General features: G+C 39.5%; 1 protein-coding gene across 7 annotated transcripts in view; it reads right to left on the bottom strand.

The window, feature by feature from the left end:
- Nucleotides 1–19,006, bottom strand: part of GALK2 (galactokinase 2) — a 163,130-nt gene that overhangs the window by 6,975 nt on the left and 137,149 nt on the right. For 5 of the 7 annotated variants that reach the window (XM_008016647.3, XM_008016646.3, XM_008016645.3 and 2 more), the window contains one exon: nt 1,144–1,345. The exons of 1 other annotated variant lie outside the window; for it this stretch is intronic. In XM_008016647.3, coding sequence (XP_008014838.2) covers nt 1,144–1,345 — 202 coding nt within the window. Of the gene's footprint in view, nt 1–1,143; nt 16,608–19,006 lie in introns of those variants that run through there. One more of the 7 variants, XM_038009967.2, reaches the window with a different exon arrangement.

Genomic DNA, 19,006 nt, shown 5'->3' with positions numbered 1-19,006 from the left:
CAGTTTTTCAGGTGGGATTCAAACCATCCCACTTCCTTCCAGGCAAAGACATTTCTTCCTGATCTGTGCACAAATAATTCCACTTCCTCTCATTTCCAGAACTGAACAATATTTGTCCCTTCCATATAGTAGGCCCTTGATATTTTCAGAAAAGAGTACTTAAAATGAAACAAGCTGGGGAAGGCTTTTGGCAATCAGTGAGCAAATATGTCAGCAGAGTGATCTTATCAATGCTGTGTTCAAGTCTTTTGATAAGTTGGGTTACCCAGGCCATTTGTGATCACTGGAGTTACTTGGTTTAAACTTCTCAGGCTGGGAGTGTGGCAATGACTGAGGCAAGCCACAAGTGCCAAGTGGTTAATTACGTTTCGTTACTAATTGTAATGTGGCATTGTGTTCTCACAGTGAAGTAACATCTAGCGTTTGAGAGCTCTCCCAGTTTCAGTTCTCCCCAGGTCACTGAGCTCCTTCCTGGGTAAGACGACTAACTCTATTATCTCCATTCTTTCACAATTTTAGGGAAGCTGTGTTTAGGTTTGTGAAAGAGTTGTCCTCTTTACATTTCTGCCTCAATTAACCATGTATCACCTAGGTTTCTTCAGCCCTTATTTCCTCAAAATGCCTAAACTTAACCTGGAAAGCAGGAAATGCTGGCTTTCTGGGTGATTCCTTCAGCAATCTCCCCACACACTCCCATCAAGCTTGAGATCCTCTGTCAGTTTTCTCCCTTCTTCTGAGTAGAACTACTAAACTTAACTAGGACACTGGACAGGAGTTTCTGGCAGAGCAGCAGTATAATAAAACATATCATGAGAAAGTTAACAGGGCCCAGCTCTGAGCAAAGTTACCATCCTGAAAGGCCTAATCATCCAAAGATGGAAAGGTCTTTCCCATGATGTAAAGAGCTGACTCCAAACTGACTCCAAACCCAGAGCCCCATAAAATCATGGAGCCAGGTATCAAATCTTTCATCCTACAGGCATTTAGAAGGGAACAAGTTTAGCTCTATATCATCGGAGACCCCTCATATAGGAAGTGGGGAACAATCTTCATTCCCATAGATTACGAAATGTTGCATCTTTTTCCATTTATTTAAACAATATTATTTGATGGCATCCCTTGGCCCCCACCAGGCTGCCTCACCGACAGATGTCCACCAGCTGGTCCAGCTCAGGGCAGCTGCACTCATACATGTCCCGGCAGCTCATGTGGCTCTGGTTCATCAACTCTCCCAGCAGCTGGACCATGTTTTCAGGTGCTTCTTCACATATCTTCTTAAACTGGAGCACTCGCGCAGCCTCGCTGTACACATGCTTTGCCCGCTGATAGAGTTTGAAGATAAGCACTGACGAAGGAAGGGGATGGGGAGGGAGGTTGGGAATAGTTACTGGACAACCCAGTATAAAGAAAAATACACTTTTGAAGACTTTCATTTCTGCTTTCATTATCAATATCTCAAACTGTAATAGGTCTCTCTTTCACTGAAAGGATTCTTTCCATTGAAATGTGTCTATTTGCAAGTCAGTTTTACTTTTTTCTTGATACTGAATAAAATCTTGTAATGAGATTTCCTTCACTTCACTCAACACACATGTGCATACACTTATGTGCAATCTAATCCATCCCAAATGAAGAGAGACGTAACATGTATTGAGTACACCCTACACGCCAGACACTTTGAAAGTACTACTTTGTGTAGGCCGGGTGCGGTAGCTCATATCTGTAAACCCAGCACTTTGGGAGGCCGAGGCGGGTGGATCACCTGTGGTCAGGAGTTCAAGACCAGCCTGACCAACACGGTGAAAACCCGTCTCTACTAAAAATACAAAAATTACCTGGGCATGGTGGTCGGTGCCTGTAATCCCAGCTATTTGGGAGGCTGAGGCAGGAGAATTGCTTGAACCTGGGAGGCAGAGGTTGCAGTAAGCCGAGATCACGCCATTGCATTCCAACCTGGGTGACAGAGCAAGACTCCGTCTCAAAAAAAAAAGTACTACCTCGTATAGTTCTCATCACAGCACTGAGGGATGTACAGTATGATCCCTGTTAACAGAAAGGAGGAGGCTCAATAGAGTGAAGTGACATGCTTAAGGTCACACATCCAGAACGTGGCGGAAGCCAAACAGATCAGGGATGCCTGACCCTACAGCCATGTTCTTTCCACTCTGCCCCAATAGAAAGGACCCCTGGAAATTCTTAACAGTGGCAATTTTTTAATAAAAATAATATATGTCCCAGATAAACACAATTATTTATATGGGATATATAATATTTATATATGTATCTATATATGTGTGTGTGTGTGTATATATATATACACTGCAGCATTATTTATCATAGAAGAAAGTAAGAAACAACTCAAGTATCTAATAACAGAGGATTTTAAAACATTATGCTATATTCATTTTTGAAATATTACTGCTATCAAAACTCAGATTCTAAGGCAATTTGATATATAGGAAATTATTCATTATTAAGTGAAAAAACAACCTGCAAAACTATATGTACAACTGATACTAATTTTCCATACACACATACATATATTTATGTACATTTTAATTTAAAAACCTGATAGGAAAGCACCAAAATGTTAATAGTAGTTATCTCTGTGGTCCATTATGGGTGCTTTTATTTTCCTTTTGACACATATATGTATTTTCCAGATTACCCACAATGACTCTGTAATTTCAGCTACAGAAATATGGCCTATTGCAATGGCTATGTCTATAATGCTTACACATTCCTGTGAATAACAACTTAGACTTCCTTACCATTTTCACCCATATTGAACAGTGGCTTAGCTGGTGTGGTGGGTCTGGGAAAATTTTGGAATATTTATGAAAATTCCCAGGCCTAGGGGAAAGAGACAGGGCTGAAAATAAAAAAGTTTATAATTTATTTGTTTTTTAATTTTACTTAATTTTTAATTTGTAATTACTACTTAATTTTTAATTTTACTGTAGATATACGCATGCCATGATGGTTTGCTGCACCCATCAACTCGTCATCTCTATTAGGTATTTCTCCTAATGCTATCCCTCCTGTACCTCCCAACCACCGACAGGCCCCAGTGTGTGATGTTTCCCTCCCTGTGTCCATATGTCCATTGTTCAGCTCCTACTTATGAGTGAGAACATGCGGTGTTTGGTTTTCTGTTCCTGTGTTAGTTTGCTGAGAATGATAGTTTCCAGCTTCATCCACGTCCCTGTAAAGGACATGAACTCATCCTTTTTTATGGCTGCATAGTATTCCATGGTGTATATGTGCCACATTTTCTTTATCCAATCTATCATTGATAGACATTTGGATTGGTTCCAAGTCTTTGCTATTGTGAATAGTGCCACAATAAACATATGTGTGCATGTGTCTTTATAGTAGAATGATGTATAGTCCTTTGGGTATATACCCAGTAATGGGATTGCTGGGTCAAATGGTATTTCTAGTTCAAGATCCTTGAGGAATTGCCACACTATCTTCCACAATGGTTGAACTAATTTACACTCCCAACAACAGTGTAAAAGCGTTCCTATTTCTCCACATCCTCTCCAGCATCTGTTGCTTCCTGACTTTTTAATAATTGCCTTTCTAACTGGTGTCAGATGGTATCTCATTGTGGTTTTGATTTGCATTTCTCTAATGACCAGTGATGATGAGCTTTTTTTTCACATGTTTGTTGGCCACCTAAATGTCTTCTTTTGAGAAGTGTCTGTTCACATCAAAAAGTCTGTAATTTCTTAACAGCTCTGTGACAACTAGCTATATACAAATTGCTACCTTTATAATACTCTATTTCCTCACCTCTAAAATGAGGTTGAGAGTCACTTCTCAGGATCCTTCCAGCCCTAACATTTTATAATTCTATGAAGGGCTTCTTCCAAGAGTATCTGTCATTCAACATTCCACCCATATTGTTATACTTTATAAAGATGCTGTTACTAGTAGCTTTTGTTTACATCCCCAGTTCTACTCTCTGCCCTTTTCCACCCTCCTATCAGCCCCAAAGGCTGACCTGTATAGACTACACCAGTGAGTCCCCTGCCATCTAGATTTGAGAGCAGGGAAAGATCAGCAACAGATGGGAGGGAAAAGAGTGAGGAGGATTTATCCCCTGGCTCTTCCCTTGCAGAGCCATTTAGAGCTGGCACTGTCCCTTCACTGAAGGACACTGAACATCCTTCAGAATCTCCTTTTCTACATGACTCTCTCCTCCTGGGTCTGCCTCTAGGTTCCTCTCCCCTAAACTATGATTACTTTTACGGAAGCACTTTTACATTTCTACTAATGAACCAATACATCTTATTAAAGTTTCAGGTTTCATTTTTTCCCCTCCACAGCACTGTCTTTATAACTCTTATTTTCTTAGATAACCACTATTATCATTATCACACCTAACAAAATTACCAGTGGTTCCTTAATATTGCCTCATATTGAGTCCATATTTAAATTTTCCCAATTGTCCACCAGTTCAAATTTCAATTGGTTTACACCAAGATCCAAACAAATTCCACACATTATATTCAGTTGTTATGTCTAATAAGTCTCTTTTAGTCAATCAAGAATTTAGTAGTTTAGTGATTTTTGATACTCTGGATTTGCAATATCCTATCCAAGCATATTTTAGGGCCATATCCTATAATGAAACTCAATACATTCCCTAGGGAGAGTACACTTTGGTTTTCCTTTAGGATTACATACTTCTTTAGGATTAAATATTTTCTTTTAGGATTAAATATTTTAAAATAGAAACTATCCAGAGAGATGTTTTCTATTAAACCCAGGACTGGTGCTTTGATTTTGACAAAAAACATTCACAAGACACCCACCAGACTACCGGAACTTCACAATCCTGGCACCTTCCTGAATCTGTTCTCTTCTTGCAGAGGAAGTGTTTCACAGTAGGACTTCTGAATACCAGTGTCTAACGAGGACTCTTGCTGGGCATTCTGAAGGTGCATGAGAGATTGCCATGGCTTGCAATCTCCTGAATGGTAGTAACTCAGACAACAAGGGAAAGGGCAGAAAGGGCATCTGTTTTCAATTGTGAAATAAAAATCCTGCCAAAAGCTACAACAGATTTGGAGACCACCCTTTGGGTGGGAAAGCAGTTCTGTGTTGGCTGAATGTCACAAATGCTCTCTGGATTCAGGGTTCTGGCTTGTTACGTACTGGCAACTCATCAGGTCTCTGTTATACAGATATCAAAAAATGCAAGAAAATCTGAAGCTTTATCCATAACAGCTTTCTTCCTTGTCCAGCTAACGTGATAGCCGGATGTTCCAGCTGTCTATAAGCTCTTGTAATCATTGGGAGCAATTATTACATTAAAGGATGAAGGAAGCTGTTTCTTACTATGTTCATTGTATGCATGATTACTTTCAAGGCAAATTCAATTTAAGAATATAACACTAGATGATACTTTCCGCCAATATTATTAATGGCCTATCCTATTCATGAGAAATCCGAAGCTTCAAAGCGGGATGCACTGCATAGTCTTCAGAACACTGATTTTCTCCAATGTGAATCTTACATAATCACTGAATTTAGTCATGAAATCACAGCACAAATTCTGAAATCTAAATGTTCATGGCCATATATACTTAAACTGCAAAATACATATTTCATTTTATTGCTAGTAATTTTGACTTGTATAATAAATTCTATTGGCTAAATTCCTTCTGACTGGCCTCCTAGCTGTGCTTCCAGCACACCACATGGCTCCTGCGATAGGTCTGTGGCAGTAGCTGTTTTGTTGTCCTGAAATGCTCTTCCCCATGATCTTCACATGGCTGGTTCCTTCTTGTGGTTCAAGACTCAGATGTCACAGCTTTAAAGAGACTCAACTCCAATCTGGAGTAGACCCCACCAGACATATTTTCTCCATTCTGTTTTACGCTCCCAACACCTATCTCCATCCAATATTTTCCTGTGTGTTCATTTGTTCATTGGTTTGTGGTTGTCTCCCACCAATGTCTAATTTCTTCACAACTATCTCTAGCAGCTAAAATAGGATCTGGCACTTAGTAGGGGTTCAATAAATGTTTATTGAATGAATGATTCCGATCCTTCTCCTTGTGACAAAACTGCACTGAAACTAGGCTAAATAAACAGTAGTGAAACAAGTACAATACAGAATATAAAGGAGACGTACTATTTTGACAATTTATACTCACTAGCATCCTCACCACAAAGTGGGGAAAGTTTGCTAAAATAAAGTTTGGAAACAATTAGTAAACTTCAGTGCCCAAAGTATACCCTAATACTCATTATCACAGATGACTGAGAATTGTTTATGTTGTATTTTGCTTTATAGATGTGAGAGTAAAAGAGATTTCTAAAACAAAATGTGTTTCAAATAAAAGAGAAAGAATACAAAAATAAATAATCGTCAACAGTTAAAATTAGTTTTTTTTCTTTTAGGCAATCTTTGTAACAAAGAGTTGCCTATTAACGTTTTCCTTTAAAAGATGGTTACATAGTTTATGATCAGAACACATCTCTAATCAAGGAATCTAAATCAGGGCATACATAATTGGTTATTTTGTTGGATCTCAGGTGGGAAAGGATGAGGGAAAGCCTTTGACAGGTGAGGCACACTGAGCACCATATTAAGCTCTGAGGACAGCAGGTCAATAGTAGACAGAGGATGTGTCTATTTCATCTCTGAAAGAGTCCCACTGATTTAAATTTAACCTCTGCATGCAAGAGCTAGTGGCCTCTTCTTTATTACCTCATTGTCTGCTAAGAGCAATGCCAAAAGCACTGAGTCATCTGAAAGAGCTTCACTGATTTAATTTTAAGTTCTCTATGCAAGAGCTGGTGGCTTCTTCTTTATTACGTCGTCTTCTGCTAAGAGTGATGCCATAAGCACTGAGTATGACAGTCATCTAGCAACAGTGAACCAACAGTTCTTACTGAGCACCTGCTATGCACCCAATACCATGCTCCAAATGACGGGAAAGCCACAGGAAGTAGAATCTCTGCATTAAGGGAACTTGTAACTTACTTATTCAGATAAGACAAACCATGACGCCACTAGACAGTGAGCAATTGCAGCAGACATCTGAGTGCTGGAAAAGCTGAAGGTGCACTAAGAAGACAGGGCTTGCTGAGGAAGGACCAGCAGTGGGAGATGTCACAGGAGAGGGGTCTGAGCCACACAGTGTCCCTGCTGTGAAGAGAAAATGGCCAAAGGCCCAAGGTGGGAACAGGCAGAGTGTGTTCATGGGCCTGAAGAGAGCAAGCTGACCAGAATCTGGCTCTCTAGAAAGCCATCCCCACATCTGAGGCTTTAACATCCTCGGCTACATCCACTATACAAAGATTACAAACTAACAACCCATGCGCCACAGCCAGCCACGGTGATGCCTTCTTGATTCAAACGTCTTTATGCTGGAAGATTTACCTAAGAATCTGGATTCTACTTACTTTGGAAAACCGGAAGGTCTGATAGTGCTAGATCTGCATTACTGTCTAGCAACTGTTGACTGGAGCTGAGGAGTACGTACCCCTTTGAGACAGGGTACACACACTTTATTCCACACAGTTCTCACCATTCCCAACTATGTGACCCTTAGCCTGCCTCACTAGTTTATATGCCAGGCTGGTCCTTGCAGGTATGTGCTTGTGGTCCCTGTTCTATAAAATTTTCTATAATAGAACTTCTCAGCAAAAGAGTGGGCATGAACCTTCCCTGAGTGGGTCATCATGCCATAACGAGCCACTGTTACTGTTACTATCAAATATCACCTCCCATAGGTGCACTGATAAACAAGGTGTTGAATTATAATCTGGCTTCCTGTAACCCCTACTCATTGGTCTTGGTTCTGTTCCCCAGACATATGTAAACACAAGGTAACCCTTCCGATATCTGAAGACAGCTCTCACGCACCGTGCCTTTTACACATTGTGGAGGGTCCACTATGTACCTGCAGGGACCAATAATGAATAAGTGTATTAAACAGGGTTCTCCAGTGGGACAGAACGAACAGGATATATAGGTATATAAAAGAAGGAGAATTGGCTGATATAATCACAAGGAGAAGTCTCCTGATAGGCTGTCTCCAAGCTGGGGAGGGAGAGAGGACAGTAGTATGACTCAGTCCAAGTCTGAGAACCTCAAAACCAGAGAAGCCAACAGCGCAACCCTCAGTCTGAAGCCAAAGGCCCTAGGACCCCCAGAAGGCTGCTGGTGTAAGTCCCAGAATCCAAGGCTGAAGAACCTAGAATCTGATGTCTAAGGGCAGGAGGAGAGGAAGCAAGCATCTGACACAGGAAGAGAAAGGGAGCAAGAGGACTCAGCAAAACCTATCTTCTTCCACCTGCTTTGTTCTACCCATACTGGCAGCCAGTTGGATGGTGCCCACTCACATCACAATAAGATAAGCTCTTTACTCTCCACAAGTAATAGTCTACTAGAAAGAAATCATTAAATGAGATCAATAAAGGGCGAGATATGCTAAAGCAGCATCTCACAGCTAAAATAGAGGCACACAGTCAAGAGGGTGTCTGGATCTAGATGCATATGAGAATAGAGCTTGAGATAAAGACTTGGATGCAGACAGCAGAAATCTAGGAAGCAGGGGTAAAAGAGGAAGGAAAGTGATTCAGGAAAGAAAGCAAGCCAAAAAAGGGGGCTTAGTGAGCAGATTAACTATGTGGACAGCTCCCGGCCTAATCTCTCAGGGATCTCTCTGAAGAGTCATGTTGAATGTGCCCACCATTGGCCCACAGGCAATGGGAGGGCTGGGGCATTGGCCCACTCACATTCTCATTGTTTGAGTGTTTCCCCCAAGAAGGGTTAACTTCTCCACAAAGATATGCCTGGGTAACACATCTGCCTTTAGTGACTGTGGAGAATGCACAAAGGCTACAAAGAAGAGGCACTCATACAAGCTGCTAGCTTAGCATGGGCTGCCAGCAATGCTGAAATCAGGTAGGCCAAGGGGATGTAGCACAGTAATCATTACATCCACTGAGGAATTAAACCAGTGAAGTCTAAATAGATGAGCAGGTGTTCCGCAAACCAATGGAACGGTGGGATAAGAACCAAAGAAAAGGGTTGGGCAGAAAGAACATCAAGAGCAAAGACGTAGAGACTATAAATCATTAGGTGCTTTTAGAGAACACAGAGTACTTTGACTACTGGAGCATGAAAAGAGGATAAAGAAATAGAAGCAGCAGAGAATGTAATGGGAGAGAAAATCAAAGCAATGGGCTGAGGTCAGGTAATGAGAACTTTGAATGTCATGCTAAGATGTTTAAATTGTATCCTGCAGATAAGTGGTTCTTGGCCCTTTAAGGATTATAGAACCTTTTGAGAAGAAATAAAACAATGGACCCTCTCCCCCATGTGAATGAACAAATAACCAAAATACTGCATATAACACAACAAACACACAGATTCCATAAAGCTATTGTTGAATCCAGGTTAAAAATTCCAGTTAGATTGAGAAAAGGATATGCTTGTCAATAAATGGTGCTGAGAAAACTGGATATTTATATGCAGAAGAAGACAAACAGACTTCTATCTCTCACCATATAAAAAAATCAACTTAAGATGAATTAAAGACTTAAATGTAAAAACCAAAACTATAAAACTACTAGAAGAGAACAGAGGGGAAATGCGTCAGGACACTGGTATAGGCAAAGATCTTATGGGTAAGACAACAAAAGTCACCAGTTACAACAACAAAAATAAACAAATAGGACAACATGAAACTAAAAAGATTCTACACGGCAAAGGAAACCTATCAACAGAGTGAAGAGACAACCTGCAGAATGGGAGAGAACACCTGCAAACTACTCATTTAACAAGGAACTAACATCCAAAATATACAAAGAACTCAAACAACTCAACAACAAAAACAAAAATGCAGTTAAAAAATAGGCAAAGGGTCTGAATAGAGATTTCACAAAAGAAGACATATAAATGGCTGACAGGTATATGAAAAAATGCTTAACATCATTAATCATCAGGGAAATGCAAATCAAAACCACCATGAGATATCGTCTCACCCAGTTAGAATGGCTACTATCAAAAAGACAAAAAAATAACAAGTGCTGGTGAGGATGCAGAGAAGAGGGAACTCTTCTACACTGTTGGTGGGAATGTAAATTAGTACAGCCATTGTGGAAAACAGTATAGAGGTTTCTGAAAAACTAAAAATAGAACTACCATGATTCATCAATCTCACTACTGGGTATTTATCCAAAAGAAAGAAAATCAGTATATCAAAGGGTATCTGTGCCCCATGTTTATTTCAGCACTATTCACAATAGCCAAGATATAGGATCAACCTAAATGTTCACCAACAGATGAATGAATAAAGAAAATGTGGCATGTACACACAATAGAATACTATTGAACAATAAAAAAGAATGAAATCCTGTCATTAGCAGAAATATGGATAAACCTAGAAGGCATTAGGTTATGTGAGATAAATCAGGCAGAGAGATAAAAAAAAAACCACATGATCTCACCCATCTGCAGGAGCTAAAAATAACTAAGCTCATGGAAGTAGAGAATAGAATTATAGTTATTAGAGGCTAGGAAGGGTAGTGGGGGAAGGCAGGTAGAAGAGAATGGTTACAAACTTGTAGCTAGATAGGAGGAATAAGTTATAGTGTCCTATAGCACTGTAGAGTGACTACAGTTAACAAGAATTTATTATACATGTTCAAAAATACTAGAAGAGGCCGGGCATGGTGGCTCATGCCTGTAATCCCAGCACTTTGGGTGGATCACCTGAGGTCGGAAGTTCGAGACCAGCCTGACCAACATGGAGAAACCCGTCTCTACTAAAAATACAAAATTAGCCAGGCGTGGTGGCACATGCCTATAATCTCAACTACTCAGGAGGCTAAGGCATGAGAATTGCTTGAATCCGGGAGGCAGAGATTGCGGTGAGCCAAGATCATGCCATTGCACTCCAGCCTGGGCAACAAGAATGAAACTCCACCTCAAAAACAAAAATGAAAACAAAAAACAAGCAACTAGAAAAGAGGATTCTGAATGTTCCCAACACAAAGCCATGCTAAGTGTTTGAGGTGATGTATAGCCTAATTATCTTGATTTGATCATTACACATTTGTATACCTGTATTGAAATATCACTCTGTACCCTATAAATATGTACAATTATCATATGTTAACTAAAAATTAAAGAAAAAATTCACTAAATAGTAAAAAATAAAATAATTCCAGTTAGAAATAAGAAATCATTATGTTTTTAGTAATTATATCAGTCAAGATTCTTGTTTGTGAACAACAGAAACCTACACCAACTACCTCAAGCAAAAGAGAAACTTATTTTGAAGATACTAAGAAGCTCACAAAATCTTTTAGGATTAGATATTTCCATTCTCTATTAGAACGTGAAACCAGGTAGGAAGAGGTTAGAAGCTACGGGAAGCAGCCAGTGAAGAACTGCCAAGAACTGCCACAAGAGCAGTCTGGATGTGACATTGGAATTTAGACACTTTATCAACTGACCTATGCCTGTTAGACTCAAAGCCCCAGCCATAAACACGTGCCTGGACACCAGAAGAAGCCTAGTACCCTTGTCCACATGCAAGTGTCAAGTGACTCAAAAGAGACAAATCTGACCCTTCAACTTCTACCATAGAAGGCAAGACCCTCCCCATCACCAACATACACATAGCAGATTTCCCTGAGATGGAAAATGGGCCCAGATGCTAGGTAGCCAAAACTATGGCAGCTGCTACCTGCTCCCTGCAGCAGTGAAATACCACAACTATTAGTCTTCTCTCCAGAGCAACCTTCCAAGTTCCAACATGATTGAATTTCCAGTCTCCTTCACCTGTTTATTCTTCCAAACACACTTTAGTCTGTGTATGCCCTTCTTGAAGGGTGGTTCCCAGGCCTGAATGCAGTTCTGGACGTCAGTCTGATGACTGCAAGGGAGAGCTGGACCATCATCTCCCTCATTCTTTATGCAGCGAGTTTCTCCACGTAGCCTCATATCACCAAACTGCATAAAGGTTTGTAAATACAGAGGAATGCAGAGCATTTGTTTTCAGCTATCAAGCTAAAACGTAGTATTTTAAGGATATTTTATTACCTTAAATGAAGGCTATCTCGGGATAATTAATCATAAAGAATAAATATGCTGGTCTGAGATAATTGGAAATCTTTATCATGTAAGTGTATAATTAATCTTTCTGAGACTTTCATACCCCAGAATATTTTCCCACTGTTTGAGTGAGGGGCTAAAAGTAGTTGTGGCTGTAGCTGGCTGTGCACAATCATATAACCACACATTACTGGTCAATTTCTCTAACAAATAGAAAGCTCCACTAGGCTAAACCAAGAGTTGGTCTCCAAGAAGAGCAATCCAGAGGTGGATGAGGAAAACCACTTCAGAACCCAGAACAGAGTCCTGTTTTCCTTTGCAGCAAAGTCATAATAAGGAGTCTGTGCTCTGAGGCAAAGACTCTTTGGAGTATTTAAGCAATATAATTGAAAAACACTTGAATAATCCTCAATGAAGTTGGAATGTGGTTTCAAATTTATTTTCCTAGTAATAATATTTTTTAAAAATGTTAAACTTCTGAAATGGTCAAACCCACATAAAATAAACTGCTGTTTTCAGCCACATTAGTATCCCATTCCCATGCAGCAAAGACTAAATTAAATTAGCATTTTACATTTAAAGGGAAAATATCTTTACCTGATTTTAAAAGCAAACCCGCTGGTGGAAAAAAAAAAAAAAAAAAAAACCACTTTCAACATAAAACACACTAATCCATGGAAAAGTACATTCCAAAAAGCATTTGTGAATATTTGAAAATCAACAGCATAATACTGTTTTATGGAGAGTAACAGTGCTCCTCGTGTTTATGGTTTCCCTTTCTCAGATTTCCAAAGTAGCAAGAGCCTTCAAGGTCTGTTCCGTAGTACATTTTACTCCTCTGATCAAAACTGTTGCCTCACTCCACTGTAGTCACCCTCACCTGCATTTTACACACTGGCATATGCTAAGCTCCTGTAAATAAGTCCAGAGTCATTCACGTTACAAGACAGAGTCCATCACTCTCTTCTTTCCATTCTACTCTCTACCTTTGTAGTTTGGATTCTTATCATCCCATGTCTGTACCACTGCACTACCTTCTAACTGGTATCCCTCTCCCCTCTAATCAACCTGCTCATACATACCATGACAAACTTCCCGAAGTGCTATTTTGATTGTGGCATTTGTGAATATTTCATTGCATCAAAATCTAGCATATTTTTCCATTGCCCAACAAATGAAAGCCCCCACATTTCAATTCATCAAGACACATCAACAGTCCCCCAAATGGTATGGTTGTGACACTATCCTCTCCCCGTTGACTTGAGATGCCTGCCCTGCACCATCATTGCCTGTCCACTGGCAGCATGCAGAGTCCCAGAATAAAGACACTGCATCAGCATCCTACCCAGTCTGATTCTGCAATCCCTACATCTCTTTCAGTATCAGCCTGGATGCCACCTCTTCTACAAAACTCTCACAAAACATAAGTCAGAGGCATCCCTACCTCCCACCTTGGCACACTTTAATTACTTTGTGTTCCTTTCTAATTATAGTTACCATATATTGCTTTAGGAGGGCAGGGACTGTGCCCTCTTTATATCTTTATAGCCCCTTTGGAACCTAATAGAGTGTCTTGAATATGGCAGGTTCTCAATACACATCATTTTGCTCTCGTCCTATTAGCAAGGGAAGAATCTGAAGCTGCCCCCTGGATAAGCCATATTTTTGTGTCTCACTCTCTTCAGGGAATTACTTTCCCATTAATTTTCCAGAACTTTCCTAAAACTTTATTCTTGGAAAACATGAAAAGAGGAAACAATTTCAAGCCATTTGAAAAGGAGCCTAGAGAGTTAAGAGGGAATCTTGGTCAATGCAGAGCTGCAAGAAGGACTATGAGAAACAGTGGTCATGCTTGCCTAGAGCTGGCCTGGCCTGGTATTTTTTACATGAAAGGGAATAAGATCTTGTCCTAGATTTCTTCTATTAATTGAATTACAGGAAAAATATATAAGGGAATAAAAAGGGATGAAAGAGAGGCAAAAGAAAAATCAGTGCCTACCTGTGAAATAAGTAGCATATTTCTATCAGGACACTTAAGTTATTGTTTTAATGTTGTCTTCCCACAAAATTAAGTAAGAACAGGGATTATGCTGGCCTTACTGATTCTAATACACAATACCTAGCACAGTGCTTAAATAGTTGGTTCTCAGTCAAACATTTGCTGATAAAGGAATAAAAATCTACCTCTATTTACTTATGTTATTTATTTCCCAATATGATGAAAAAGCAGCAGGTGACCAGATTATGTCAACAGTTTGTTATCTGGCATGTGAAATGACCCTACTAGACTACATAGGCTGTTGTCCGGAATTTGCTTTTGGAAGGCAGGCACTGGAGCAGAACAGGAAGAGCCACCTAGGGACTGAAAGTGAGGGAGCTCTGAATCATGTGCCAAATGTGGCCCTTCTCTGAATTTCCTCAAGGCAAGTATTGAAGGACAATACACCTGCTCTATACCTGAACTTTCCAAAATGCCGTGCAGCATTAAGAAGATAAAAATCTTTCACTTTCACAAACATCTAGAGATGTCCCTATTCTCAAGGTGTTTACACTACAACTGGCAATACCCTGAAAGAATAAATCAAGATGCTGCTATTTCACAGCACTCCATGATTACAAATGTGCTTATGTAGTTCTCCGGAAGCCAGTTGGGAAGTGAATGCATACAGGTGTGTGTGTTTGTGGTTTCTCTGCATTTATGTTTATGTGCTTTTCCATAAGCAACCTTCCCCCCTTTATCAGATTCTTTTTCCTGTTTTCTTTATTCATATGACTCTTTCCATTGTGATCTTCATCCTCTCTGTCCCCCTTCACTTTTTAGGCTAAAATAAGAGAAATGAAGCATATATCTTGCTATTTCTTGTGTTAATTAAGTAGACTTTTATATTGCTTCTACTTGGAATATTTTATAACTTCTCATTAAAAGACTAAATTATATTGCTTTCCGATGTAGGTGGTCTCTGGTCTTTTTTACTGTTCTATCAGCGGCCCTTGACAGAGTAAGGGTTTCCCAATATTAGAGAAGTCCTAATGGACTAAGGGTGTTAATCTTTGTGGTCTCTCCCGTTCTAATCCTTTCTAAAGACAAAACAAGAAACCATCTTCCTCAAACATTTTCTAAAACACTATGGAGCATCTCTACCCTGAATATAGAGTGGTGGCCTGTCATATTTTCATCTGAAACCTGCAGCATGAATGATGATCAAGTTAGATCTCATATAAACTGTTAGTATCTATACACATATAATAGGTCATTATTTTTGTTGTCATTACTATTGATATTTGGCAATAACCTGCTTAAGCCACTAGATCCATTCACGGTTACTCACCTCAGCTGACTCTCATGGAAACAAATGGCACAGTAGGTAGAAAGTAGCATACAATTTCTAATTTAGAAATTATTAGGAAACTTTCTCCCACCTGAAGTTAAGTACTTTGAAAGAAGACTACAGAAATTGAACAACTAATAAACAGAAGGAGATGTTTTCTTGAACTAGGATGTTAGAATGACTGGCTCCTGAAGAGACCATGAATTCTGCAAGACAGGGAAGAAAGTGACGAGCCACCATTACCAAGTAAGCTTTCACCAGATCACGTGCAGATAAAATGCCAGTATAAGAGAAATGTGCAACATAAAAAGAGATCACAGTATGTTTGTCTAATTCTTAAATGAAAATAACTTGAAATTTGATCAAGAGCAATATTCATTGTCCCAGATGTTTGGAAAGAATGTCAACTTCATATTTGTATATGAGGAAGTAAATTGGTTCTCATTGGTTCACCAAGATTTGATGGGATGAGACTCATAGCCACTCAACATGGGAAAGTACAGTTGTCATCAGGCTGCTTCCAAATATTCCAGCTCTCCTCACACATATTAAGACTGTACTTCCTCACCCTCACTGAAGTTCATCACATCCATCTGACTTGCTTTGGCCAATCGAATGAGCATCGGGGTGATGCTCATTTTTAAGAGCCAGAGAGCAATTAACAACATTACCTTCCTCCTGCCACAATGATTATGGACAAACGTGTTGAGATGGAGCCCTCTGAGCCTAGCTCCATAAGTGTCTTAGATGAATGAACTCTGTCGCTAACTTATGTCAGATATACAGAGTGAGTAAGAAATATACTTTTGTTTGGTCAAGCCACTGAGACTTTGAAATTGTTTGTTACTGAAGCACAATCAGTTTGAACTTACCAATACAGGAGAATCACTTTGACCAAAATAAATGAATTTCACCATAAGAAAAGCTGCTTTGTATACAAAGAGAACATTTACTTATGCAGAAACCTAAAAAATATAAAAATGAATGCAAAAAAGGAAAATAGGATGGCAAGATGTTGGCCTCTTAGGTAGATGATGACTATAGAAGATGCTTTCCTATAGATGTTTCCAAACCAGCAGAGGGGTGACAGAGGAGACAATGAGATGTCCTTATATCTGCAGAAGCCTCATTCTACTCAAAACATAGTATCTAATAACTTCACAGCTGATCCTTTGATAATTTCACTCCTGAAAGACAGAGATACATCCATGATAAATTTAAGCAAAGGGCATATTGGGTAACATTTCCTTAGACTTAAATACATATATTTACAAGTTTAGAAATTATACATTTTCCTTTCCTTTTCTTCCCTTCCTTCCCATTGAGGCAGCCACAAATGAGAAGACCAGCAAGACTATAGCCAAAGAAGCAGCTGGGGCTGAGGAGGTGTACAGGAACTACAGGGTCAGAAACAAAGAGGCCCGCAAGGCTGGACCAAGGTGGTGGTCAGAGCTGAGGAGACCAAGGGGGCCAGTGATGCCAAGGCCAAGGAGGCAGCTGTGGTGAAGAAGATAGTTAGCAGGGTCAGGAAACCAGGTACATACAGGGAGAATGAGCAAATAAGTAAATATACTAAGAATGATGAGATACATGTGTTTTTTATGCTTCAAAGGTCTACATAGGAGCAGCTGGTGCCACGGCAGTTCATGTACGTAGTTACTTCTCTGCTGGCCTCAGAAGCCAGAACCATGCCACCATTATCCTTGTGGGACAAGAGGCACACTGTGAGTACTGACCTACCTACCAGTGGCTGAGAAGCTGACCAACACACAACACAAATCACTGGTGTGATTCCAACACATATCCTAGGCTCTTCCTACAGAAGTTGAAAGTTTCATGATGCCGTGCCTTTAAATATCTTACTTAATAAGGTATGTTCACATTCATTTTTAGTTTTGAAGGGGGAAGGTGAACCAATGAATAGGGACATATCATGCACACATCTGAAAGAGGAAGTAGAATTCCCCGGTTATCTGCGATATCAGGTAAGGCCATTGTTTTCGCGAGGAAACAAGGTAGGAACCTTTACTCCTGGCATGAACCTGTCCTCCATAGCCAGACAACTGAGAAGTAAATAGAAGCTGATGGGCAAAAAGAAGTGACCAGGCAGAGAGAGAAACAAAAAAGGACTAATGAAAGCAAATTTTCTGCAAACTTGACTTCCAAAACAACTTAAAGCATAATATCTTTTGTGTGGAAGAAAAATCATTATTATTTAATTTATTCTTTTATACTTTGTTTTACAACAGTCTATTATTTCATCTTATAAAAACAGAAACAACAGACAAAACCAAAGCACCCATTTTATTGGCTTTCTCATTAGAAGTCCATCTCACAGATTTTAAGGATTTCTGTTCAACCAACATCTGTAAACTCTAGAAGGGTCTATAATTTCCTCTGGAGTTTCATCTAGCTTTTTATGGAAAACTTTTCTTCCAAAACATATACAAGAAGAACAATGGAATCTGTTGAGATCACAGAGTTTTTAGTGCTTGATACCTTATAAGCTACATTTAAATCAATTTTCTTCAAAATTGAAAACCCTTAATGGACATTTAAATTACTAAACAACTGACCCTTTTTACATTGTGAAGCACCTTTATACTTTTTGTTAGATAAAAACAAACTACTCTTCTTAGACTTAACCAAGATAATCTATGAGAACTGCATTTTTATTAAATGTGAAAATTCCATAGCACTTCTCATGGCTCTTCTAGAACACAACAGCTTATGCATATTATGGCCAAGTTGAGTTGTTCCTTAAATAAAGCAAGCTTCTAGATGCCACACAGTCTTATCTCTTCTAAGGCCAAAACACTAGAATGGGAAATAGCCATAAAAGAAACTCTTTGGACATAAAGCTACCTATCTTTATCACTACTGCTTAGTCTCAAGAAAAAATTAGAGCCAAGCAAAGTCAAAATTAGGTATCACGTCCCATAACTGGTGCAGGATTGCTAAGGGCAGCTTGTAAGTGTGCCAGAATTTAAAAAGTGATGGCAGAAAAAGTATTGGATTAAGTTAGAAGACTAGGATTTGGGATCTGGCTCCAGCTCGTACCACCCATGTGGTCCTGACAAATCACTAAATTCTCTCACCTCAGTTTCTTCATGCTGATAACCCTGTGCCCCAGGGTTGGTGTGAGATTCAAATTAGATAGTATGTGTAAAGGGTCATGTGGGAACTATAAAAGGTATAACAAGTTGTTTTGTTCTTTTTTTCTCTAAGTGTCTTCCTAAAGAGCAATCTATGTCAGGGCTTTGTTCTTTATTAAAAGCCATGATTATCACCCATGACTCTGGAGATCATACAGGGCAAACAAATGAGTCAGGAACTGACCAGCACTTTGTCAGCATGTGGTCACAGGCAAAGTTGGTAACTGAAGTAATGAAATTTGGGTCTACCCCAGCACAGTGTGGCTAAGCAGCTGGGCCACCCCAACCCAGAGCAGTTTGGACACTCCCAAAAGAAACGCTCCCAACAAATTCCTTTTTTTTTTAAAAGCTAGAATCTAAACTACCTGACCCATTCTCTCTACTTTACTGCCTATTTACTTCCTCACAAATTCTTCTGTCTGCCAGTGTGT

The sequence above is a fragment of the Chlorocebus sabaeus genome, chromosome 26 (assembly GCF_047675955.1).
Source record: "Chlorocebus sabaeus isolate Y175 chromosome 26, mChlSab1.0.hap1, whole genome shotgun sequence".
In the NCBI taxonomy this organism is placed as follows: domain Eukaryota; kingdom Metazoa; phylum Chordata; class Mammalia; order Primates; family Cercopithecidae; genus Chlorocebus; species Chlorocebus sabaeus.
The sequence above is the reverse complement of the archived record's forward strand: the minus strand, read 5'-3'. Positions and strand labels throughout refer to the sequence as shown.